Genomic DNA, 26,510 nt, shown 5'->3' with positions numbered 1-26,510 from the left:
GAAACATTAATAACTGATCTTAAAGTGGTAAGTTTATCATTACTAAGTGTAATTAATCATGTCAAGTGTTCAAACGTAAGTGTTCGCTCCGAGTCCAAGTCGATCATTCATGAAAATATGTTATTCTGGGTGTTAGGAGATTAATGAATTAGGTGAAACTTGGGGTTATTTAGATGGAAATGATTTATTAGGATTCGTCAAAATTATTCCTCGATATTATGATTGTTCAAGGTTAAATGCCGTGGTAAAAATTAATTGATGTCTTTAACACCTGTTAAATAGAATAAAATAGTATGAAATGTGCTCAGCTGTGGTCCGAAGGTCACAGTCAAACATAATTAGGTTACTTTCCTATCCCTGCAAGGTTAGTGAAGTACTCAAAGTACTTATTAAGACGAAACAGGAGCTGAGTTTTAAATATTTTAGGTAAATATACCCGTCTCGCTAACGGAAGCGGCTCCTAAAACTAGTGCGATAAGGACAAGGCGAAAAATCCTGCGTTTAAATCTCAAAAATCGAGGTTTCGTACTCGACTGTTTCCTCCTCCAAAACTTAACCAATCGTGACCAAATTTGGAAATCTAAATGATTATCTGCTAAATGATTATAAAATTATCTGTGTCGGTCCGTTTTGCTTTTTTGGCTAATTGATATCAGTTTTGAATACTGCGGCATAGTCAATGAGGCCATTTTGGCCATTTTTGCAGGGCTCTAGCGCCTTAAAAAACAAAAATATCAAAAAAAGCAAAACGGTCCGACACAGATATTAACAATATTGAAAAAATCATATAATACACTGTGTTGAAAAAATCATTGCTCTAGCATTAAAAGCCACGGAGGAAACAGTCGAGTACGTTTGTATGGAGAAATGACCACTCCTGTTGGCTCTTAAGTATTTGCAGGCCGTTAAACCACCTGGAACGGAATTGTACCAAAAGTAGGTACCTAATAGCAAGGTAAGCACTAGTGAAGTGGAACTAAAAGCAATGACAGGGTTCCCTGTGACAAAAATGTGATGGTTGATACATTCGAAGTATTCCAACTATGTATATGCAATCAAGTATTTTTGTACCTGAATGTGGCCATAGTCGTCAGGCCGACGCATATGCCGGGTGTGGTCTGTAACATGAGCAAATAATTAAAACATAGATTGTACTCCTCAAACGGTGACACCTTTGTTCAAAAACTTTTAAAAATTATGAAGTATTTGGACTCCCTATTTTTCATACAAAATAAATATTCTAGTTCTAGTGTGTACGCGTGTTACAGTTTCGGCTCGCGACGTCGCCGGAACGCTTTCACCGAGCGTACTCATTTTGAAAGCTGTAACTGTAACCGAACAGATAGAGTACGAGGTTCTAGTGTGTACGCATGTTACAGTTTCAGCTCGCGACGTCGCCGGAACGCTTTCACCGAGCGTACTCATTTTGCAAGCTGTAACTGTAACCGAACAGATAGAGTACGAGGTTCTAGTGTGTACGCAAGTTACAGTTTCGGCTCGCGACGACGGCGGAACGCTTTCACCGAGCGTACTCATTTTGCGAGCTGTAACTGTAACCGAACAGTAACGAGGTTCTAGTGTGTACGAGAAGGCCAAGCCGCTGGAAGCCGGATCTATCCTCAGTTTTGGTTTGTAACTCCACGATGAAGTATTTTTCGCTTGTGCAGCATACATACTAGATGGCCTAGATAAAATCTACATAAAATACTGATGTGTCAAGTACCCATGTCTCTGATAAAAATGGTCGACTCTTACCTTTCTAATCGTTTCTTCAGAGTGCATATTGGAAATTTTTCCTCTAAACCGCGTCCTATTATAGCTGGGGTACCGCAGGGTTCAATTTTAGGGCCGTATTTATTTCTGATTTACTTAAACGATATACCTGTACAACCTAGAACTACATTAGCATGTTTTGCTGACGATACTGCGTCAAAGGACACAGATCTTGTTATATCCCGTCTTCAAATGTCTATTGATCTTCTTCACCAGTACTTTACTACATGGAAACTAAAGCTAAATGAGGCTAAAACTGAAGCCATTATTTTTACCAGACGACGTAAACTACCTAGCAGAAAACTAAAAATAAATGGTCACGAAATACCGTGGAGCTTGAGCGTCAGATATCTAGGGGTGACCTTGGACAATAAATTAAATTGGAGTCCTCATCTAAGATTATTATGTTCAAAGGGAACACAAGCTCTTGGTGCACTCTCCCCAGTCATGAATCGCAAGTCATGTCTTAGTAGCCAAGTTAAGGATGACTCACGCTAGACCGGGCCGTGGCCGGGCCGGAGCATCCGGAGCGTCGTTTTCTATGGAAAGCATCACGTGATCACCGGGGCTCGGGCGTGGCACGGTGCGGGCCCGGCCCGGTCACGTCCCGGAGCCTCCTGACAACCTATTTTTCTCTTCGGGTGGTATTCTACTTGTTTAAGATCTTTGTCCAATATGCATTGCGTCTCACTCTCTCATTAAGCAAAATGTGAGACGCAAATACACATTGGACCAAGATTGGACAGATGGAATACCACCCTTCACAATATGCATGCCCGGCTGTGTCGGAATATATTTGCCAAAATAAAGAGGTTGCAAAACGTCATAAATTTGTTTGTTAAATATGATGGTATAGCTAATTCGTTACTTGGTCGGTTTATATTAGGTACAGCCGTCTTTGATATAATATACGTCAAGATTATATAGGTTGGATAATGTCTTGATTTATTTTGTGAAATATGGAAGTGTTGCTGAAATGTAATTTTGTCGGATTATATTAAATGAGACATCTATTGATGTTACTGCTTGTAAAAATGATTCATTAATGAGCATGTAGGTTTATAATGAATATTAAGATACTATATAGTTTTTTCTCACATTACCACTTATTATATCGAGTGCAGAAGTAACTTATTACTTAGATACTTTTTTATTTCGTACGAAGTTCATAGAAATATATATGACAATACCGTATCTATAGTTGGTCAAACCAAATTTGTCAGTAAATAAGAACAAAAAAACTATACTCATCCTTTTCTTTTGGGTGTTAGTACTAGTGTAAGACCAAGATAGCATGATTCTCTCTATCTATGTTTGAAATGAGACAGTCCTTTGACAAACTATAATAACCATTTTTATTCATTCATTTAGAGTTCAACTGATCTTCTCTGCCTGCACAGATTTATTTAACATCATAACTATGCCTTAAAAGCCCACTCCACAAGTCCACACTCGTGCGCGAATCTTGGCTTCGCGCTGCGATTCGCGCACGAGTGTGGAGCGGGCTAAACAGTTTTGTCAACTTTTCACCATGATATTGATGCATCCAGGTGACTTGTTTACAAATGGCTTACCGCAAAACGCGATAATCAAAATTTCGTTATCTGCCTCTGTCGATAAGAGAAGCAGATATAGCCCTAATAGCATTTTCTTGTAGGGATTTTGTTGGGCCTTTGTTTACGTATTAGTTGGGCAACCGTTATATTTGGCCGTACGATTTGCTGGAGGGCCCTCGACAAAGGCCCTCCCGAAGATTCTCAACAGAGGGCCATAAGAGTAATTTTTTCGTTGGGCCTATTTAAATAAATCATACAATTATTCAACGGTGGCGGTTTTGGTTGGGCCGTGGTTGGGCCTATACACATTTGTTTGATGGTTGGTTAATTGTTACATTTGGCCGTACGATTTGCTGGAGGGCCCTCGACAAAGGCCCTCCCGAAGATTCCCAACAGAGGGCCATTAGACTAATTTTTTCGTTGGGCCTATTTAAATAAATCATACAATTATTCAACGGTGGTGGTTTTGGTTGGGCCGTGGTTGGGCCTATACACATTTGTTTGATGGTTGGTTAATTGTTACATTTGGCCGTACGATTTGCTGGAGGGCCCTCGACAAAGGCCCTCCCGAAGATTCCCAACAGAGGGCCATTAGACTCATTTTTTCGTTGGGCCTATTTAAATAAATCATACAATTATTCAACGGTGGTGGTTTTGGTTGGGCCGTGGTTGGGCCTATACACATTTGTTTGATGGTTGGTTAATTGTTACATTTGGCCGTATGGCTTGCTGTAGGGCCAACTGCAAAAAATTAAAAAAGGGCAATTTATTCGTTGTGCTTCTGTTTGCAAATTCAACAATTATCCAACGGCAAGTCAGGTAGGTCGGTAGGTAGTCATGCACCAGGTTGAAGGCCCAACACAGCTTGTCCCACAAAGGGCCAACATTGTAACTTTAACGTTGGGCCTTGTGTAGGATTCTTACAATACTACCGTAGGTAAATATAGTTGTGTAATTTATAGTGGGCCTACAGTCTAATTATGTAATGGGCTTTTGTTTACGAGTCCTACAGTTACCCTACGTCAGGTAAGTGGTTGTGTAATACGACGTTGGGCCTTTGCTGATAAATATTACAATTACACTACGGTAGGCATTGGTTGTATCCACATGAAGGCCCTAGGCAGCAGTTGTTGTTAATCTTCTCTGTATCGTTCCAATTTTAGTATACGTACTGCCGAAGCAAGTACACTTACTACACACTCTAATTTGTATATATACTAACCGCACTTCGAAACTTCGTAAGCGAGATTTATGTTTTTTGAAATTTAAATTGAGGAAATGTTGGTAAAATACAATTTTTTAAATATATGTATAAATTTTATAGTTATAGCCTTTAGATTTATAATTTACTTTAAAAAAATATTATGATTATATCCGGAATAATCGAGAAAATAACTATAACTTCGATGTTTGGAGACACTAACGCCATCTAGTGACACCACAAGCAATACACACAGGCCCATTGTTGGGCATCAGTACCACAGCCAATGTTGGTAAATGCGATATTTGTGCTCACTGGGCCAACGAATGTTATCGTTGTTTAGCCACCGGTACCAAAATACACAAAGGCCCATTGTTAGGCGTCAGTGCCACAGCCAATGTTGGTAAATGCGATATTTGTCATCATTGGGCCATCGGATGATATCGTTAACTAGCCAACGTTACCAAAATACACAAAGGCCCATTGTTGGGCATCCGTGCCACAGCCAATGTTGGTAAATGCGGTATTCGTCACCATGGGGCCAACGAATGTTATCGTTGTTTAGCGAACGGTAGCAAAATACACAAAGGCCCATTGTTGGGCATCCGTGCCACAGCCAATGTTGGTAAATGCGGTATTCGTCACCATGGGGCCAACGAATGTTATCGTTGTTTAGCGAACGGTAGCAAAATACACAAAGGCCCATTGTTGGGCATCCGTGCCACAGCCAATGTTGGTAAATGCGGTATTCGTCACCATGGGGCCAACGAATGTTATCGTTGTTTAGCGAACGGTAGCAAAATACACAAAGGCCCATTGTTGGGCATCAATGCTACAGCCAATGTTGGTAAATGCGATATTTGTCATCATTGGGCCATCGTATGATATCGTTGATTAGCCAACGTTACCAAAATAAACAAAGTCCCATTGTTGGGCATCAATGCTGCAGCCAATGTTGGTAAATGCGATATTTGTCGTCATTGGGCCATCGAATGATATCGTTGATTAGCCAATGTTACCAAAATAAACAAAGGCCCGTTGTTGGGCATCAATGCTACAGCCAATGTTGGTAAATGCGATATTTGTCGTCATTGGGCCATCGGATGATATCGTTGATTAGCCAACGTTACCAAAATCAACAAAGGCCCATTGTTGGGCATCAGTGCCACAGCCAATGTTGGTACATGCGATATTTGTCATCATTGGGCCATCGGATGATATCGTTGATTAGCCAACGTTACCAAAATACACAAAGGCCCATTGTTGGGCATCAATGCTATAGCCAATGTTGGTAAATGCGATATTTGTCGTCATTGGGCTATCGGATGATATCGTTGACTAGCCAACGTTACCAAAATACACAAAGGCCCATTGTTGGGCATCAGTGCCACAGCCAATGTTGGTAAATGCGATATTTGTCATCATTGGGCCATCGGATGATATCGTTGACTAGCCAACGTTACCAAAATACACAAAGGCCCATTGTTGGGCATCAATGCTATAGCCAATGTTGGTAAATGCGATATTTGTCGTCATTGATCTATCGGATGATATCGTTGATTAGCCAACGTTACCAAAATAAACAAAGGCCCATTGTTGGGCATCAGTGCCACAGCCAATGTTGGTAAATGCGATATTTGTCATCATTGGGCCATCGGATGATATCGTTGACTAGCCAACGTTACCAAAATACACAAAGGCCCATTGTTGGGCATCCGTGCCACAGCCAATGTTGGTAAATGCGGTATTCGTCACCATTGGGCCAACGAATGTTATCGTTGTTTAGCGAACGGTAGCAAAATACACAAAGGCCCATTGTTGGGCATCAATGCTGCAGCCAATGTTGGTAAATGCGATATTTGTCGTCATTGGGCCATCGGATGATATCGTTAATTAGCCAATGTTACCAAAATAAACAAAGGCCCGTTGTTGGGCATTAATGCTACAGCCAATGTTGGTAAATGCGATATTTGTCGTCATTGGGCCATCGGATGATATCGTTGATTAGCCAACGTTACCAAAATAAACAAAGGCCCATTGTTGGGCATCAGTGCCACAGCCAATGTTGGTACATGCGATATTTGTCATCATTGGGCCATCGGATGATATCGTTGACTAGCCAACGTTACCAAAACACACAAAGGCCCATTGTTGGGCATCAATGCTATAGCCAATGTTGGTAAATGCGATATTTGTCGTCATTGGGCTATCGGATGATATCGTTGATTAGCCAACGTTACCAAAATAAACAAAGGCCCATTGTTGGGCATCAGTGCCACAGCCAATGTTGGTACATGCGATATTTGTCATCACTGGGCCATCGGATGATATCGTTGACTAGCCAACGTTACCAAAATACACAAAGGCCCATTGTTGGGCATCCGTGCCACAGCCAATGTTGGTAAATGCGGTATTCGTCACCATTGGGCCAACGAATGTTATCGTTGTTTAGCGAACGGTAGCAAAATACACAAAGGCCCATTGTTGGGCATCACTGCCACTGCCAATGTTGGTAAATGCGATATATGTCATCATTGGGCCAACGAATATTATCGTTGTTTAGCCAACGGTACCAAAATACACAAAGGCCCATTGTTGGGCATCTGTGCCACAGCGAATGTTGGTAAATGCGATGGTGGGCCAATACAAAATTAATGTTGGCTACGGAACGAACCTCATCCCAACGTTTTCCCTACCGTTGGCACCGTGGGCCCCAACGAAAATGCTACTAGGGAGAGTGATTGCCTCTGTCGATATGCAGGGAAGCAGATATCGACTGATTGCCTCTGTCGATATGCAGAGAAGCAGATATCGAGTGATAGAGAGGCCGAAATGTTGGTTTTCGTGTTTCGCAGTAGGTCCTGGGGTTAGTGAGAGTAACGCCCCATACGCAGAATTTTCCGTAATATTCCTTATTTCCTGCCTAAAATTACCCAAAGGCACTAACTACTGAAATAATACAATAGAACTCTTCGTATATTTTATTGTTCTTATATAAATGACTAAGGGTGGTATTCCACCGTCCTATCCAATTTCTTTGTCCAATGTCATTGCGTCTCACTCTCTGATGTGAGACTCAATAGAAAGTCAGACCATATGCAGCATATTTGATAGCCCACGCAGTGAACGTGTTATTTTAAACGTCAAACTTCTTTGAAATTATGCCGTATAAATGACACTTGCACTGCATGGGCTATCAAATCCGCTGCAGACTTTTTTTGGTCCGACTTTACACATTGGGCAAAGAAATTGGATAGATGGAATACCATCCTAAAAGACGTGGAACGCGTCAGGGGGACCGCTAACCATGCCAAATAATCATATAAGTGCCTCTCTTTCGCGCAAATAATCATAACAGTGATAGAGAGGCAAATATCTAGACACGCGGCAGCGTGTCAAGCCAAGTTCAAGCAAAGGAACTGGCTAGCCAGCGCCGAGTGTAATATTACACGAACCACTTGGTGCCACTTTTGACCCTTCTATAACTCAAAACATCTTTGACGTAAACACATAAAACTACGTGTGTTTAATTATATCCATAAGGATATCTAGAAGCCCAAATTTCATGAAGCTAGCTCAAACGGTTATAAAGGTATGAAGGTCAAAAAGTCGTAAATTTTAAGACTGACTTATGACTTATAGTACCTAAACCTAACCTACTTCCAGATGACCTAGAAGGATGAAATTTGGAATCCAGCTTGGTTATTGTGTGTAACCGTAGGAAAAAATCTAAAAATAAAATAAAGTTAAAAAATAGGGGGGGTCCCCATACAAAAAAACCACTTTTTATTGGGACTGACATATAAGTACCTAAACCTAACCTACTTCCAGATGACCTAGAAGGATGAAATTTGGAATCCAGCGCGGTTATTGCGTGTAACCGTAGGAAAAAATCTAAAAATAAAATAAAGTTTAAAAATAGGGGGGGTCCCCATACAAAAAAAACATTTTTTATTGGGACTGATATAAGTACCTAAACCTAACCTACTTCCAGATGACCTAGAAGGATGAAATTTGGAATCCAGCTCGGTTATTGTGTGTAAGCGTAGGAAAAAATCTAAAAATAAAAAAAAGTTAAAAAATAGGGGGGGTCCCCATACAAAAAAATATTTTTTAGCGTTGGAACCGTTACAAGCAGATATTTGAAACTACCCCAATATATGTATTATTATATTTGCTATATTAAAATAAAGTTTAGTCAAAAAATAAGTGGTGTACCCATACAAAAAACTTTTAATACGCTCTAAACAACCGGCCAACGGTGTGCGGTGTGTCGTCGGCGGCGCGCGGTACCACATAATTATACAAAGAACAGAAGTAAAAACCATACAGCGGAAACACAAGAAAAAACATTAAATCTCAATACCTGCCTAGTTTTCTTTACAAAAAGTATTGATATCCCACCAAAAACATAAATGTAAAAAAGGAGAGCCAAGTTCAATACAAAAATTATGCTTGGCTGTGGGGCTCGCCGCAAAAAGAATGGAGATCTAAATGAGTGCCACTGTCAAGTTCTATGCAAAATCCAAATATGTATTTATAGGACCAAAATAACATTATAAACAAGTATTAAACTCTATTTCCTTGCTTTATTGGATACCTATAACAATTGCTGTTATTTAAAAAAATGTGAGATCTTAAAGTAGGTTAGATTTGGCTTGGCCAGGTTTTATCAGAATTACAATATATATAAAATGATTGATATAATGAAAACTGGCCAAGTCAAATCTAACCTACTTTAAGATCTCACATTTTTTTAAATAACAGCAATTGTTATAGGTATCCAATAAAGCAAGGAAATAGAGTTTAATACTTGTTTATAATGTTATTTTGTTCCTATAAATACATATTTGGATTTTGCATAGAACTTGGCAGTGGCACTCATTTAGATCTCCATTCTTTTTGCGGCGAGCCCCACAGCCAAGCATAATTTTTGTATTGAACTTGGCTCTCCTTTTTTACATTTATGTTTTTGGTGGGATATTAATTAATGAAGTGGTTCGCGGTTATAACCCTGACTGTATAAGAATCAAACCAGGGTATACTGCGTGTGCAACAATTTAAATTACAATTCTGCTAGGGACGGCCATTCCGTGAGCGTCAGGATGGCGGGTGGACCTCAGCGAATTTGAACGAAATATTTATAAACATATTGTACCTTCGGTGTACAAATTATTGTACTTTTAATAGAATCCAGTGTACTTCTCCCGGAAACGAGATATTTAACAAAAAAGTTCCACCCGCCATTCTGATGTCAGGATGGCGGGTGGACCTGTGAAATCTTGGATTATACCGCATTTTTACAAGCTTTTATTTAGTTTCACCTGACTGTTGTCTGTCTGTCTGTCTGTAATCAAATCTTGCAAGTTAAATTTGATCCACTTCCCGGTTTTCGATTGTAAGTCGGGTGACTATGCAATATTATGGTGTCATCGAGCTGATCTGATGATGGAGACCGGAGGTGGCCATAGGAACTCTGTGATAAAACAACGAAACCTAAGTAATTGTGTTTGGGGATTTTAGAATTGTCTCGATGAGTATTAGTTGCCTGTGGAGAAAAGTACAGTCGACGATAAAAGCTTGTACCAAAAATGAAATTTTTGCCAAAAACTTATTATTACATATCAAACAGCAAAGAATAAAAATTTATTGAATAGGTATTCATGATCTCCTTAGATGTGGCTACTACAGTCTTGATTTTCCGAGTGATCATCGCTTTCCGGTTGCAACTTGGTGCCATCGAGGAATGTCCATGGTACATGAAAAAAAAATCGTTTATAATACAATTAATTGTATATCTGGCCGCTCCGATATATCTGATGGAGACTGTACCTAAGCACCGAAACCTTATATAGCGCTGTTTTTTGGAAATACTGTAGGTACATTACATACATACATACATAATAATTATTACTATTTGATTTATCTTCACAGGACCGTAGGTCTACGCTACGAAGTCTAGGAGTATATAAAAGGTTTCAACTCAATACGGACCCGTTCCCGAAATAAAGGGTATCGACAGACAGACGGCCGGACGGGCAGACGGACAGACGGACGGACGGACAGACGGACAGACCGACGGACGGACGGATGGACAGACGGGCAGACGGGCAGACAGATGGACGGAAGTGATCCTTTAAGGGTTCCGTGTTTTCCTTTTGAGATACGGAACCCTAAAAAATAACTTTTGCTTATCATAGCGCTCTTTCTTTGGACATACGTATGTGTACGTATGTGTAGTAATATTAAATTTATTTTACTCCTCTTCTTATTTCTCACGTATGCAAGTAGTACGTACCTACTTGAAAAAAAACGTGAAAGACATCACTGTTAAGGTTACTAGGTATTACTTCTAGAACCAAAAAATATACTTACAGACAAACCTACGTACATACAATATACTTACAAATATTTTAAAAACAATCCCCCCCCCCGCGAAAAATGGCAGAATGATTTGCATGTTAAGATATCGCTTGGGCCCCTCCCTTCCGATGTGTCGGAAGCTGGTGTTGCTCGAAGATACTAATATATAGGTATTACAAAGGCGAAAGCGGGTTCCTATGCAGATTCAAACGGCACTACACCATAATCATACCTATTTTTGCCAATACCTTGACGCGCGGGGTAACACGATACATTACCTGCATTCAACGTGTTCTTGCGTATTCAAATACATTTAGTATCTTTCTACAAATTTAATATCACTATTTTTTCTTTTGACATGTTTATTATACTATTCGAAAAACATGACAGCGTCAAATATTTAAAACAGCCCATCGACACCCCATACTTTGATAAATTATGAAAGCCCTTGTTACCAACATTGAGGCATAGAAATAATCTTATCGAATTAAAATGACTGCTGTTGCATTTTGGTGGCACATACCATACTTGTTTTTAACATAGACGTATTATACTTACTTTTCTTTAGGTTGGTATGATTGGTAGTAAAACGTCAAACGTCATTTGAATTGTCGTGAACGTGGAAATACGTGGTTATTTTTTATTGTAATTGGTAAAATAACTTTAGCTGTTATTTAAATGGGGGCCAAATCTTTAAGGAAATGTGAAGTTTGTAGTGGGTGTGTAAGAAGACTAACTACTGACGCATTTTTGGCCAAATTTCCAACTTGATCCGAACAGGTCGGTAAACTGATGTTTGTATGCAATATTTTCATTTTTTACTTTGAGTCGTTAACAGTTACTAATTTAATTAGTTTTAGTCGTGTACAATCCATGATTAAAACGAAAATATTTTGTGAATAAAGTATTTTTAAGTAAAAAACTAAGTAACCTATGACACGAATAGTGTACGACCAATTTTATCGATAATCTCTTTATTTCAGATGTCGATTATGGGCAAAGCTGAGGAAAAGGAAATGAGGATTTGGCGTATTTATTTACCTATTCAAAAGCTGAATGGAAACAAGTTCATTTGTGGAAATCATTCTCCATCCAGTGCCTTCAATAAAAAGGGACCAGATTAAAAAAGAATGCGCGCGAATTCAGCATATTGTAATATGCCTACTTGAATAATAAACTATGTTATTTTTATCATGTAAAATAAAATTGTTTATATATATATAATGTTCTTTTATTTTATTAATAGGTACAGCCTGGCAAAAAAGAGTAGAAATTAATAGGGGCGCCACTGTCGCTTACATGGCAACACAAATAGTACGACCTAGAGATATTGATACTTGGGCCATGGACAGATTTAATGTTCTTGTTTGTATCGACTCTTCCCAAAAGTTGTGACTATTGGTTATTCGAATGCCAAATTTGCACACACCCCATATTTGACAACGTCGGAACCGATTTTGGATAATATAGGTAAGTCAAGAAAGTGGACTCCACTCTCATCAGCAGGTAGGTACTGGAAATACAAATTTTGAGTTTTTGTAATGTTCCTTTTTGTTAGCATTAGAAATAAGGTAAACAATATTGATGCGTCTTTTAATTGAAAAACACATTTTAAAAATAAGTAGCCACAAATTATATCTAACAGTTATCAATCTAATATGATCATTTACGTAGGTCACTCAATAAATTTTGACATAAAAAAAGCTATTGAAGATATTAGTATTATTTATTTTACATTTTTTCAAAATACTCTCCATTACTCTCTATACAAATTTCCATTCGTCTGAACCAACTTTGGAAGCACTTTTGCCAGTCTTCATCAGATAGGTCCGAAATTGCTTCTTCATATGCAGCCACGGCTTCTTCAGCACTTGAAAAAAACTTCCGTTATTTTTTCTTTCACCACCGGATACAAAAAGAAATCGCAGGGAGCTAAGTCAGGACTGTAGGGTGGAAGTGGTAAGGTTTCTATCCCAGCTTTCTCAATAAACGCCTTTGTTCTGAGGGACTTATGTGAAGAGGCGTTATCGTGATGCAGCAAGATTGAACAAAAGAGCATGAAGTAGTATTCTCAGGTGTTCCCCGGCTACCATCAAAGCCCATCAAAAAATTGAACCTTTTGCCTAATGGCACATAGGTCGAAATTGTCCAGTTCCTTTTTTGGACGCCCCTTTCGGCGTTTTCCAGGCGTTGCAAACACAGCATTGTTAAGGTCATCTTCTAATACAATTCTCCTTACAGTAGTTTACCTGATTGAATAAATATAAAGAAGAGTTAATTATAATTTCTAGTTAATACAGTTATAATAGTCACATATTTAATATAATTTACAAAACATTTACATTATAAAAATATATCGCAAATCGCAAGTACCAAGTTGGTTGGTTTGTTAACATATTACACATAACCTTAAAAACATAACCTTTGGGATTGATTGAATTTTCAAGAAAACAGTTATTAAAACTTGAAAAACATGGGGATTTTGTAAATTACGCCAGAGTTCACCATTTTTAGTATTCTAAAATCATTACAAACCTGTCATCTCAGCCGTTCTTTGGTAAACATTGTCCAGTTCCGACAACAAGGTTTTGGCTTCAAATTCTGCCAGACACCGCCTGTAAACGTTATAAATAACCTGGCGGGTGCCACTTCGGATCGTCCTGTTCATCATTTGCCACAATAACAACAGTTTACTGACGATAAATTTAAACAATACAATAAATACGAAAATAAACCAACACTGTTGACAACATAGATACTAACAACTGACATATTAAACAGTGTTGTAAGAGCAAAAAAAAATTAGTTCCATATCTACTCTTTTTTGCCAAGCTGTAGTACAGTAGGTAAATACAGCAGCACGTATCGCACATTTATCGATATCGATAAACAGTAGGTACTGGAAGTGTCGAGCCCTAGCGTTGTTTTTTTTGTGTTGGTAGTATTGTGTGGTTTTTCTTTTTTTAACAATTATGGCCTGGATGCGAGATCTTTAAGCCTGTATTTGGTGTGTTGGGATATGTACGTTCATAATTCGGTTCGAGGATTGTTCGAGAGTGCCGACTCTTAAAACGTAGTGATTATATGCTCTTTGATTTAAAAGTCGTAAAATGTAAAAAGGCATAAGAAAAGAGTCCAAACATATTATTTAAGAGTCGGACCAAAGAAGGACTTTTTTTAATATTAGATCTAAGCATTAGAATCTTAGTACTTATAGGCTAAGCCTAAAGTGCCATTGCAATGCAAGCTAATGAATAAATATAAACTAGCAACCTATCCTGGCTTCAGAAGGGTTACACAAAACCTTAAAAATGTATACACCGAAACCTTTCTCAAGAATCACTCTATTGATAGGTTAATACCGCATGAGAATCCGTTCAGTAGTTTTTGAGTTTATCGCGAACATACATCCACACAAACAGACAGACTCGGCGGGGTAGTGAAATGAAAACTGCTGCATACATACTTATAAGTAACAGAAAATCTGGAATTGACATATACAAAATCAATTATATTGTTATCTTCTTCTGCACGACTTACAAAATATACCTAATTTCCAAATCGTTACCTTATACTTTTTGAGTAAAATAGCTGTGACATATGGACAGACAGACAGACAGAGACAGACTGACAGGCAGACAGACGGACATGACGAAACTGTAAGGGTTCCGTTTTTGCCATCTTGGCTTCTGTTTCACCAGATGAAAGTAAGTAAGTAGATAGTTTATTTTTTGTAACCGACACAATTCTATCTTAGTGTAACGAGCTTAATAGTTTTTATTTACTTACTTATTTTATTGAGTGCGCACCACCGACATTCTTAGTGGTGGTACTGTATTCGCTGTGGCCGAAAACAGCTTGTAGATAATTATCTTATACCGATACTTTTTAAATTTTTGTTACTTCGTCGCAGCCATTGGAAATTTCTCCTCTTTTAAACTCGTTTTTCATGCATGGGTTCCTGAAATTGAACATATCTGAACTGAACACATGAACACTGAAGAACGTGGCATTGATGGGAGAAAATAATGTCAAAACCAGATAAGCTGAAAAATCTACATTTGTAGAATGTAACTAAATGCATTGGGTACCACTACAGTTTGCTGACGACTACCTAAATATTCCATAATATCAATATCCAGTGAGGAAAACGGGAACTATGTTTGTATGGAGAACCGGTCATTCCCTTTCCTCTTAATAGCTTAATATTCTTCGGCACATGATTATACATATTTATTAATAGGTACATGCACTGTATTTCCATATCTTACCTGAAGCAGAGAGCCAGACGGTGAATGCTGGATATTGGTTTCTGAAATCTTGTTTTTGTTTTACCAAACGTTGTTTAATTCTGCCGTGTGGACGTGGCTTCGAAAGAATCTTGAGTCATATGTAAATAAAGCTCTTTACATCATGTTGTATGTACCTATTCTTATTTTTCCGAACGTGTCGACGTAATCAGTCATTAAGGCAGCTAGGGCCAATATTTTGATTATATTATTTCCTTCCATATCCGCTTGCTTCCGATCGAACCATTGTTTTCAATCTGATTGACATTTATTATGACATTTGTCATGAACAGTCGGCTCGGACGTCCCGGTCGGCTCGGATAGGGCTGGGTAGGACTCGAATCCTTTGAATCTTCTGCTTGAAGACTACTCAATTTTCTGACTCTTATAATTAAGTTTAAACTCGAGTTCTTTTCAACTAGATAGAGACCAAAGTCTCTTGTAGAGACTTGAGTACTTTTCAGAGAACTCTCGTATTTTTACAAAAAAAAAACCGAAATGCATTGTCTTTATGTATAATTTGTAGATTAGATACGTACATAAATCATAAAATAACGCTTAATTTCGTTACTGTTATATAGGAAAAACCTATAAATTTTTTCACGGAGTCTTTATTTGGAGGCTCGAGTCCTTTTGAGTTGCTCTTAAAAAGGACTACAAAGGACAGAAGTCGGGAGAAGTTTTTTAAGCGCAGAGTCTTGTAAAAACGAGCTGTGCCTACATCAAATTCAGACTCAAAGGACTCGAGTTCCTACATGTACTTAAACACTAGAGGCTCGGACATTGCTCGGACAGCACTAGTGTTAATGTAATAAACGGGTGGCCTTGACACCCCGGCCCCGGAACGGCCCGGTCACGGTGGCGCTCCTGACAGCTCCTGCGTCGGCTCGCTCCGGCCCGCCCCGGTCCGGGCACGGCCCGGTCTAGCGTGAGTCATCCTTTAAAGTAGCTATCTACAAAACCCTTGTGAGACCTGTTATTACTTACGCCTGCCCTGTCTGGAGCAGCACCTGTAACACTAATTATGAAAAACTTCAAATAATTCAAAATAAAGCACTTTAAATTTCATATAACACCCCATTTTACACAAATCTACGTAAATTACATTTTAAAATCAAATTACCATTATTAAAAGAATTTATTCTTAAACAAACAAAAACATTTTATTTAGTTAAAAACCCCCAACATAAAAACAAGCTCGTATGCAACATCGGTCGCAGTCGATTAAAAGATTTGCCCTATATCGACAAGTACAAACGATATAGGTTACCCCATCACTTGTAATACATTATGTTAAATAAAGAACTTATAAATAAAAAAAGATGGCCTAGATGCCTACTCGATGATCATAAACGGCCACGATGTATCGGGATGTATCGGGAAAGAAGATCCATAAAATACTTACGTAGTACGTACACTATTTTCCCTGTAGGCGTCTATCAGCAAAATACATTTATCGTCTGACCATTCACTCATGACGAAGAAATACTCGATATAGTTGGTTCGCACTTCGCAGCGGCTAGCAACAACTGATCTTGACGTCCACGAGCGCACTGCGAGCGCCCTTTGGTTCGCGCCAAAAACCGACAACCGTCGGATCGCTGCGAGCCGCTCGTGTAGCGTTCGTTGCAGGCTCGCGAGCCACGTACACACTATGTTTTTGGCAACAGTAACTGTTACAGTTACGTGCAACGTTACGGGTTCAGAAATGAGTACGCTGTAAACATCGGCTCGCTGCGAGCCGCTCGTGTAGCGTTCGTTGCAGGCTCGCGAACCACGTACACACTATGTTTTTGACAACAGTAACTGTTACAGTTACGTGCAACGTTACGGGTTCAGAAATGAGTACGTTGTAAACGTCGGCTCGCTGCGAGCCGCTCGCGTACCGCTCGCAGCAGGTTTGCGAACCACGTACACACTATGTTTTTTGGTTACATTACATGCAACGGTTACGGTTACAGCTCGCTAATGAGTACCCGGCTTTACAGGCCACACCCGGTATAAAAAAGAAAATAGATTTTCTCTAAAATAAGTACCTTATTCAACCAAAACGTTGGAGAGTAATTGAGGTGTTAGTTCCCTTTTATTACAGATTTTCTTTGCATACTAAACCAGGTAAATCCAATTCGATCCCGAGCAAGGTTTGGAGATGGATTCTGTATTAACAATTTCAAATATTTTGATACGACCTTGGGTGAAGTGGCCTGGTCGGGTAACGCTGGTGTTTGAAACCAAACTGAAGCTCCTGATTGCATTTTTAGGGTTCCGTAGCCAAATGGCAAAAAATGGAACCGTTATGGATTCGTCATGTCTGTCTGTCTGTCCGTCCGTATGTCACAGCCACTTTCTTCCGAAACTATAATAACTATACCTACTGTTGAAACTTGGTAAGTAGATGTATTCTGTGAACCGCATTAAGATTTTCACACAAAAATAGAAAAAAAAAAACAATAAATTTTGGGGGTCCCACATACTTAAAACTGAAACTTATTTTTTTTTCATCAAACCCATACGTGTGGGGTATCTATGGTCTTCAAAAATGATATTGAGGTTTCTAATATAATTTTTTTCTAAATTGAATAGTTTGCGCGAGAGACACTTCCAAAGTGGTAAAATGTGCCCCTGTAACTTCTAAAATAAGAGAATGATGAAACTAAAAAAAATATATGATGTACATTACCATGCAAACTTCCACATAAAATTGGTTTGAATGAGATCTAGTAAGTAGTTTTTTTTAATACCTCATAAATCGTAATCCGAAATTTTATTATGTTACTTTCTGCTACGGAACCCTTCATGGGCGAGTCCGACTCGCACTTGGCCGCTTTTTTTGTCAGAGGTGGAGGTAATCCTCATTGGATACTGCCAGCCCGGTTGTGGCAGCATGCCCGACTCATCTGGGTTTGCTCCAGCTGCCTACGGACTGAAACCCTCCACCCTGTCCAGTGTTATGTTTCCGAAAACGAGGCGCTCTCGGTATACACGTTGTTTTCGGGTGTGCTACTGTGTGATCCGGGATATAGTGTTTGTGTAAACAGTGTGAATGTAAAGTGTGAAGTGTGTCTAGTGTACCTACATCCTGTGATACACTAAAAAGGTGGTCACTGACGAGCCTTCCAACAGTCCAAATAGCGTGGCTGCAATCCAAAATCGGTCCATGAATGTCAAAAACGTACAATGTTTAATATTAGGATGCCGTCCATTTGGATGAATCCATTGTGACGGCATCCATTTGGAAGGCTCGTCAGTAGCCTGCTTAAGGGCGTCAGCTAGCTAGCTGACCGCTAGTGTTACACGGAGCGAGGGAGCGGCTTAACGAAAAATAGTACCTATGAGCGTTGCTAACTGGCGCGAAAGCGTGCGACGGTTTTTATTCGTACCTACAAAGGCCCCGCGTGTGTCCGCCCGCTCCTCGCACTCTCGCCATCTAGCGGACGCCCTAACGGTAATTGGTCGTCACGGTCAAGGTCGAATCAAAACAAGATGAAAACTGTATGAAGTTGTTGATACAGAATCGGCCTTCGGATTAATGACCTCATTCCAGGCTGTGAAAAAAGCAATCTAAGATGAAATTGGAAGGCTTTGTTTGCGTTTAAGTCCGGGAAACTCTTCCGGTACCTTTTTATGGTCATTAGGTTTGTATTTCAGGTTTTGATAAATAAATACGATAAGGAACTTTATATGAATGCTTTACGGGTGGTTTTTGTCTAAGCAGGTTGGTGTTATTAGGTAGTTAGCGACGAATCAGAATGATAATGATGCCTAAAGTCGTTCATTAGTGTTATAGTTAGAAGCTACATTAAAAAAAAACCAAGAAATTGGTAGGTAGTTGTTAGTGATTTAATGAGAACTTTGAAAATGTAGACTGGATTAGGTGTAAGTAGTTTGTTCCAGTTCATAAATTCTGTCTTTTTAAAATTTATAATTCTCATGTACATACAAGGATGTGTGTGTACGAGTAATTAACACACTACATACGTACGTGCTCTTGAGTTGGAGGCTCAGACTCATTTTGGGTCACCGCGCCAACCAAGTAAGTACATACGTACGTGCTTTTGAGTTGGAGGCCAAGACTCATTTTGGGTCACCGCGCCAACCAAGTAAGTAAGTACATACGTACGTGCTCTTGAGTTAGAGGCCAAGACTCATTTTGGGTCACCGCGCCAACCAAGTAAGTACATACGTACGTGCTCTTGAGTTGGAGGCTCAGACTCATTTTGGGTCACCGCGCCAACCAAGTAAGTACATACGTACGTGCTCTTGAGTTGGAGGCCCAGACTCATTTTGGGTTACCGCGCCAACCAAGTAAGTTCATACGTACGTGCTCTTGAGTTGGAGGCCAAGACTCATTTTGGGTCACCGCGCCAACCAAGTAAGTAAGTACAATACGTACGTGCTCTTGAGTTGGAGGCCCAGGCTCATTTTGGGTCACCGCGCCAACCAAGTAAGTACATACGTACGTGCTCTTGAGTTGGAGGCCAAGACTCATTTTGGGTCACCGCGCCAACCAAGTAAGTACATACGTACGTGCTCTTGAGTTGGAGGCCCAGACTCATTTTAGGTCACCGCGCCAACCGAGTAAGTAAGTACATACGTACCTGCTCTTGAGTTGGAGGCCAAGACTCATTTTGGGTCACCGCGCCAACCAAGTAAGTAAGTACATACGCACGTGCTCTTGAGTTGGAGGCCAAGACTCATTTTGGGTCACCGCGCCAACCAAGTAAGTAAGTACATACGTACGTACCTAAAAAGATGTGTTTGTTGTTAAGATGGGAGGTACCTACGCTCTTTTTAAAGGTTTAAAGTTTTTATCCAGAAATACTGCGATTGGACAAAAACGACGCGCGGAGCGGAGATCGGCAAATCAGGGCCATATATTCAAATGCATGTATTCAAACGACCTTATATTGCCGCGCACCGCTTGCGTTCAGTCCGTGGCCTTAATCTGGGCCTAATTCCCGCTATACATGGACACATTTCAGATTTGTTAGCTAAAGCCGCGGCCTTTCCAAACGGTAAAAGCTTATATATTTAGTAGCCATATTCAAAGCGAAGATTGATGATATCGGTCATTTTTATAAAAATGTCAGCCGTTATGTTTAATTACCACTACCTCTTGATAAATTCGACCGCCGACTATATTTTAGAACGGCCATTTATTTTATTTATGAGCCTTTTAGACGGGCTTTGTTATTACAGCATTAATGTGGCTACAAAAATGGTAATCATTACTTAACAGTGCCACTTTTAAGAAGGCTAACGCAAAATTGTAGTATTGTATTGAATTTTTCCACGTTTAATAAAGGTTAGATGACTTGAAAAAACCGGACAGGTGCGAGTCGGACTCGCCCACCAAGGGTTCTGTAGTTTTTAGTTTTTGTTGTTATGCAACAGAAATACATCATCTGTGAACATTTGCTGTCACTGTTCATGAGATTACAGCTTGTTGACAGACAGACAGATAGGCGGACAGCCTTAGTAATAGGGTCCCGTTTTACCCTTTGGGTACGGAACCCTAAAAATTTACACGAAAATTAGAATATCAAGGGCATCAACCAAAATCTAATATTGAAGTTGGCTTGAGATTAAATAATCATGATAAAATACCTAATTTATATTTATTTCCAGTTGTATATCGCTACCATGCATACTATAACAGTATAATTTTAGTATTGAATAGCTAGTGATATTGTCGAGGGATGTGACTAACAAAATCTCAAACATTAAAAGGGCTAAAACCCCTTTTTGTCCCCTTCTAATTTCCTGGCATTACGTCGCCTCTTGACATACAACTACACTAATTAGTTATTAGTGGCTTTGTTACCGACCGGGCCATATTAAATTGCCGGGTATTCAGGAACCAAATACCGGTATATTTTTCATACAAATTAACCGGTAGGTATTCAATTTATCCGGTATGTATCTTTTATGTTTATGTACTTATATTTTTGCACTTAATTTACCTAATACTATTCTATAATATCAAAGAAATAATGTGAAAGCTATGAGATATTTTGATTTTTAAGCAGGCCACTCACGAGCCTGTCAAATGGATGCCGTTACAATGGATTCATCCAAATAGACGGCATCCTAATATTAAACATTGAACGTTTTTGACATTCACGGACCGATTTTGGATTGCAGCCACGCTATTTGGACTGTTGGAAGGCTCGTCAGTGGCCACCTTTAGTTATACCGGTAACGGTTTCTGCGGGTATTGCATAACCTGTCTAGTAATGCTGGCTCATATCACTTATACCTACTGCTGTATCCACATATTCCGCGTTTATGGCGCAAATAGAATCTTCATTATTACATTTTTGTTTAAGTCAATAATCTCCGAGCTTTTATATGTACGATGTTCAGCTGTCACGTTATGAAAAAGAATTTATATTAACACAGCTGACGGCGGCTTTTTACAAGGCTTTTATTACGGGGTCTCACGTCTACGAGATTTACTTGTCAAGTACGAATATATTGTCAAATGGAAATTAAAATGAATGTAGAAAATACCTAGGCTTTGATGGAAAACCTGGCGCAATATAGGTACCACATTATATGCTAAATATCTCATACATTAAAGAAGTCGATGATGAATGGGTTGTAAAAGTCCCGAGGAAATTGAAGTTATGATGAATAAAAATTACTGTTGACAATAAATAAACGAACTTTACAAAAAAAAGATATCATTTAATACCTAAATTACAGGTGTGCATATAATATTTGAAGCGTTCAATCGATTTTTACAGGGGATCGATTCTTACAACAACCTGTAATGGTTTTGACACGACTTCGACGATCGTCTTGGCGATAAGCGCGCATCTTTTGCTGAACTTTCATTTCATTTCGCATCAGCGAGGGCGATCATCTAGTTCGTATCAATATCATAAGATCAAATCCGGAACAAGTAGTAACTTATGGAATTTATTGTAGGAGGAGTATTTTGATTGTAATACTATTCTCATTTATTTATTTTTCTTCTTAGGCTAGGTCATTTATAACATGAATATAAAAGTAAAATACAAAAACACATAAAAAACAACAATAAGTATAAACACATTATAAAAAACCTAACCTAGGGTGCCGCCAGCAGCGGGGCAGGGCCCAAGCTGCCGGTGGTCAGGGCCGCAGAGAGAGGAACCGGCGGACTATCCGCGCCGTGTCCAAGATCACCGCCTTCTGCATCTTACCCTTGACCCAACCACCTAGCGAGAGTCTCTCAAGATGTCGGTCGAGACTCGCGAGGTCGCTATTAGACCGTTCACTGAAACGACTATCGGGACAATGATCGTCGAATCAACATCCCACATAGCGGTTATCTCGTGAGCCAAGTCTAGGTACTTACTGGACTTGTCCTTCTCGGCTTTCACGAGATTCTCATCATGGGGGATGGTGATGTCAACGAGCACGGCCCGACGTTGCGATCGATAATAATACTATTATTATTAGAATGATGACCTATGACCTATGAAGTCCTATGATTTGGATTTGTTTTGTTTAAGATCTGGCAGTGGCAAAAGTTGTGTGTGGTTAAAGAAACGTCACTTTTGATTTTTACAGATCATGTATATAATAAATTCAGCTCATATTTGACACTCATAGATCATACCTATGACAAATCCAGATCAAATTCATAACTTCTTACAATCAGAATACGCCTCTGCGTTCGTCACTGGCGGGTATCGTTTATTTTGTTGTCAAGCGAATCCGGGATTTATTCACAGATTTGTCCGGCTTACGGACTTTGCTGCAGCTTTGTGCTTCGTAGCTTATGTTAATATGTAGTGAATGATGGGTACCTATTAGTAGTTTATGTAACTGCGATTAAAATACGAGTGTGGTTTTCTGAAACGAGCTGAAAACGAGTGTTGTACCAAATTATATACAGTTCCATATGTGGCGAATCCTCTAGCTGTCACTGCCAACGTCATGCCATAATAATCTAACAGATGGCGTTAGGGAGCTAGAACGCAATTAGTAAGAGACCTAGATCGCGCTTACGGAATTTTAAATGTCAGTTGCTATATATAAAACTTCCGACTAACTCTCAGCGGACTTCGGACCCCAGGCATAACACCCGCCTGGAGAGAGTACTCTCTATTGCCTCTTTACCTTCTACACATACACTGATTTAATTACAAATATTTATTATGAGCTTTACATTAACATCGTGAGGAAACCGAACTAATCCCAATAGGCCTAGTTTACCATCTGGTTGGAAAATCAGGTGGCAGTCGCTTTCGTAAAATCTAGAGCCTACGCCAATTCTTGGGATTAGTTGCCAAGCGGACCCCAGGCTCCCATGAGCCGTGGCAAAATGCCGGGAGAACGCGAGGAAGATGATGACGATTTATTATAAGCTCTCTATGATGTGTTCAGAAAACGCATGTAACTGTCATTGCGGTATTTGATAATTTGATCACATACTCAAAAAAACCTCATCTGACACAACAGAAAAAATCCTTATTTTTAGAGATGTTTAAAAATATAATGTCACTAATAGTGACTCACTATTAAATCAATATCGACGTTATTAATAAAAATAAATAAATAATAAGTATCAGTGCATTCATTTGTGATAGGCCAATTAGGAAATGAGATTTTCTCAAAACGTTTTTATATAATGTCAAAACAATATTTAACTCAACAATTAAAGTTCAGATTTTTAAAGTTAATTAGTATATTATTTTTTTCTTTGTAGAACACAATAATGATACAGTTTAGGTCTTAAGTAATAATAGGTGACTGATTATAGAACTCTGTGATTTGCCTATAGGCGTACAAATGTTATAAAAATTAAAAACAATATGATATTGATAAATAGTAAATTCTTACAATTCAATGAGCATGTTATCAAAAATGAAACAAAACAATAAACATTTAAGGTATTATTTATATGTATGTATATCATTAAAGATAAATTTATTTCATAATTAAAATAACACATAAGCTAAACATAAAACTAAACTTAAATATAAATAATTTAAAAACTAAATAAGTATAAAATTTGACGACCGGTCTGGCCTAGTGGGTAGTGACCCTGCCTGCGAAGCCGATGGTCCTGGGTTCGAATCCCAGTAAGGGCATTTATTTGTATGATGTGATGATACAGATATTTGTTCCTGAGTCATGGGTGTTTTCTATGTATTTAAGTATTTGTATATTATATATATCATTGTCTGAGTACCCACAAAACAAGCCTTCTTGAGCTTACTGTGGGACTTAGTCAATCTGTGTAAGAATATCCTATAAAAAAAAAACCTACTGAAGCCCGTCCCGGGCTGCCCCCGGCGCAAAGGTGCCCATCGCGCTTGCTGCGTTTCCGCGTTGAATTGCGATAGACCTTTGCGTCTGGAAAAACCCGGAGCGGGGGTCAAGGCCCCTTTCAAGCAGGCGACGACCCAGCTTCCGGAGGAAGGACTTAACCTCAGCGCACCTCATTAAATATTGTATATCAAATTTAACATTCAAAACAAATACAAATGAAATCATTACATTACATTAAGCCCCATGATGTTACGAGGATCTAATCAAGCGTTGAAATTCAAGTGAGAAACAGAAGTAAGATTACAGTAATAATAAATCTTCATCTGACTTGGTAAATCAATTTGTCCAAAACATAGCACGCAGAGTTCGGTAAACCTTTGATGGAAAATTAATGACTTCTAACTCGAGAGTCAATCTTAAAATTTCTTATGATGGCAAACTTAAATGAGGTTAGTTTAGTTATAGTCTTTATCTTTTGGTATTTAAATTAAATATTCGGGTAGTAATAATATTTATTGACTGACGACCTGACTTTAACATCATTATTTGATCAAACTATGTTTTCATCTATACCCTCAACTGGCTAAGAAGTCACTTGAAGGAAGAATTTGTTTACTTTTATCAAAGAATATAGCTAGTAGGTATAGAGGGGTCCGGTCATAGTAAATTTTGTAGTCACAGTAAATTTACTGCCACACACATAAATAGACACACGACTAAAACTCAAAATGAAAACGTATACACACCATCAGCAAAAAAAAAGATATTTTCAAATGATTACAACTCCATCTGTGCTTAGTTTTTAGGGTTCCGTACCCAAAGGGTAAAACGGGACCCTATTACTAAGACTTCGCTGTCCGTCCGTCCGTCCGTCCGTCCGTCCGTCCGTCCGTCCGTCCGTCCGTCTGTCACCAGGCTGTATCTCACGAACCGTGATAGCTAGACAGTTGAAATTTTCACAGATGATGTATTTCTGTTGCCGCTATAACAACAAATACTAAAAACAGAATAAAATAAAGATTTAAATGGGGCTCCCATACAACAAACGTGATTTTTGACAAAAGTTAAGCAACGTCGGGAGAGGTCAGTATTTGGATGGGTGACCGTTTTTGTTTTTGCTTTTTTTTGTTTTTTTTTGCATTATGGTACGGAACCCTTCGTGCGCGAGTCCGACTCGCACTTGCCCGGTTTTTTTTAGGGTTCCGTACCGAAAAGGTAAAAACGGGACCCGATTACTAAGACTCCACTGTCCGTCTGTCTGTCACCAGGCTGATGTATCTCATGAACCGTGACAGTAAAAATTTTCAGATGATGTATTTTTGTTGCCGCTATAACAACAAATACTTAAAACAAAATAAAATAAATATTTAAGTGGGGCCACACAACAAACGTAATTTTTGTGCCGTTTTTTGCGTAATGGTACGGAACTCTTCGTGCGCGAGTCCAACTCACACTTGGCCGGTTTTGCACGTTGTCCTCATTGTTTTTTTCCCTTTCAGAGCCACCTACGTGTCCGTGCTGACGATGTTCTCATTGTTTTTTTCTCTTTCAGAGCCACCTACGTGTCCGTGCTGACGATGTTCTCATTGTTTTTTCTCTTTCAGAGCCACCTACGTGTCCGTGCTGACGATGTTCTCATTGTTTTTTCTCTTTCAGAGCCACCTACGTGTCCGTGCTGACGATCTCCGCGTTCTCCCTGGAACGTTACCTGGCCATATGCCAGCCCCTGCACCTGTATGCCATGGCGGGACTGACGCGAGCCTCGAGGATCATCCTGGTTCTGTGGATCATATCCGCGATCTGCGCTACGCCCCTTGCGGTGTACACGGACATTAGCTACAGGGATTATCCACCAAGTGAGTCCTATATGCGCTGTACAATATCTAAGTCTCTTTTACATACATACATATAATCACGCCTATTTCCCGTAGGGGTAGGCAGAGACCACGGATTTCCACTTGCTACGATCCTGACATACCTCTTTCGCTTCCTTTACATTCATAACATTCCTCATACACGCTCGCCGGTTTAGGGTGCTCTTGACCTGGCCTTTCTTCAGGA

At 39.3% G+C, this 26,510-nt stretch overlaps 1 protein-coding gene and 2 long non-coding RNA genes across 3 annotated transcripts in view; 1 reads left to right on the top strand and 2 right to left on the bottom strand.

The window, feature by feature from the left end:
- Positions 1 to 26,510, top strand: part of LOC134670459 (uncharacterized) — a 244,205-nt gene that overhangs the window by 55,311 nt on the left and 162,384 nt on the right. Inside the window, exon 3 of the mRNA XM_063528285.1 lies at positions 26,106 to 26,305. Coding sequence (XP_063384355.1) covers positions 26,106 to 26,305 — 200 coding nt within the window. The remainder of the gene's footprint in view (positions 1 to 26,105; positions 26,306 to 26,510) is intronic.
- On the bottom strand, positions 12,601 to 13,721 carry LOC134670957 (uncharacterized). Its single transcript, XR_010099153.1, has 2 exons — positions 13,429 to 13,721; positions 12,601 to 13,142 (listed from the first exon to the last, which is right to left on the bottom strand). It is a non-coding gene; the product is annotated as an uncharacterized LOC134670957 (long non-coding RNA).
- Positions 17,670 to 18,016, bottom strand: LOC134670958 (uncharacterized). Its single transcript, XR_010099154.1, has 2 exons — positions 17,974 to 18,016; positions 17,670 to 17,923 (listed from the first exon to the last, which is right to left on the bottom strand). It is a non-coding gene; the product is annotated as an uncharacterized LOC134670958 (long non-coding RNA).

Source organism: Cydia fagiglandana, chromosome 14 (genome assembly GCF_963556715.1).
Source record: "Cydia fagiglandana chromosome 14, ilCydFagi1.1, whole genome shotgun sequence".
NCBI lineage: Eukaryota > Metazoa > Arthropoda > Insecta > Lepidoptera > Tortricidae > Cydia > Cydia fagiglandana.
The sequence above is the reverse complement of the archived record's forward strand: the minus strand, read 5'-3'. Positions and strand labels throughout refer to the sequence as shown.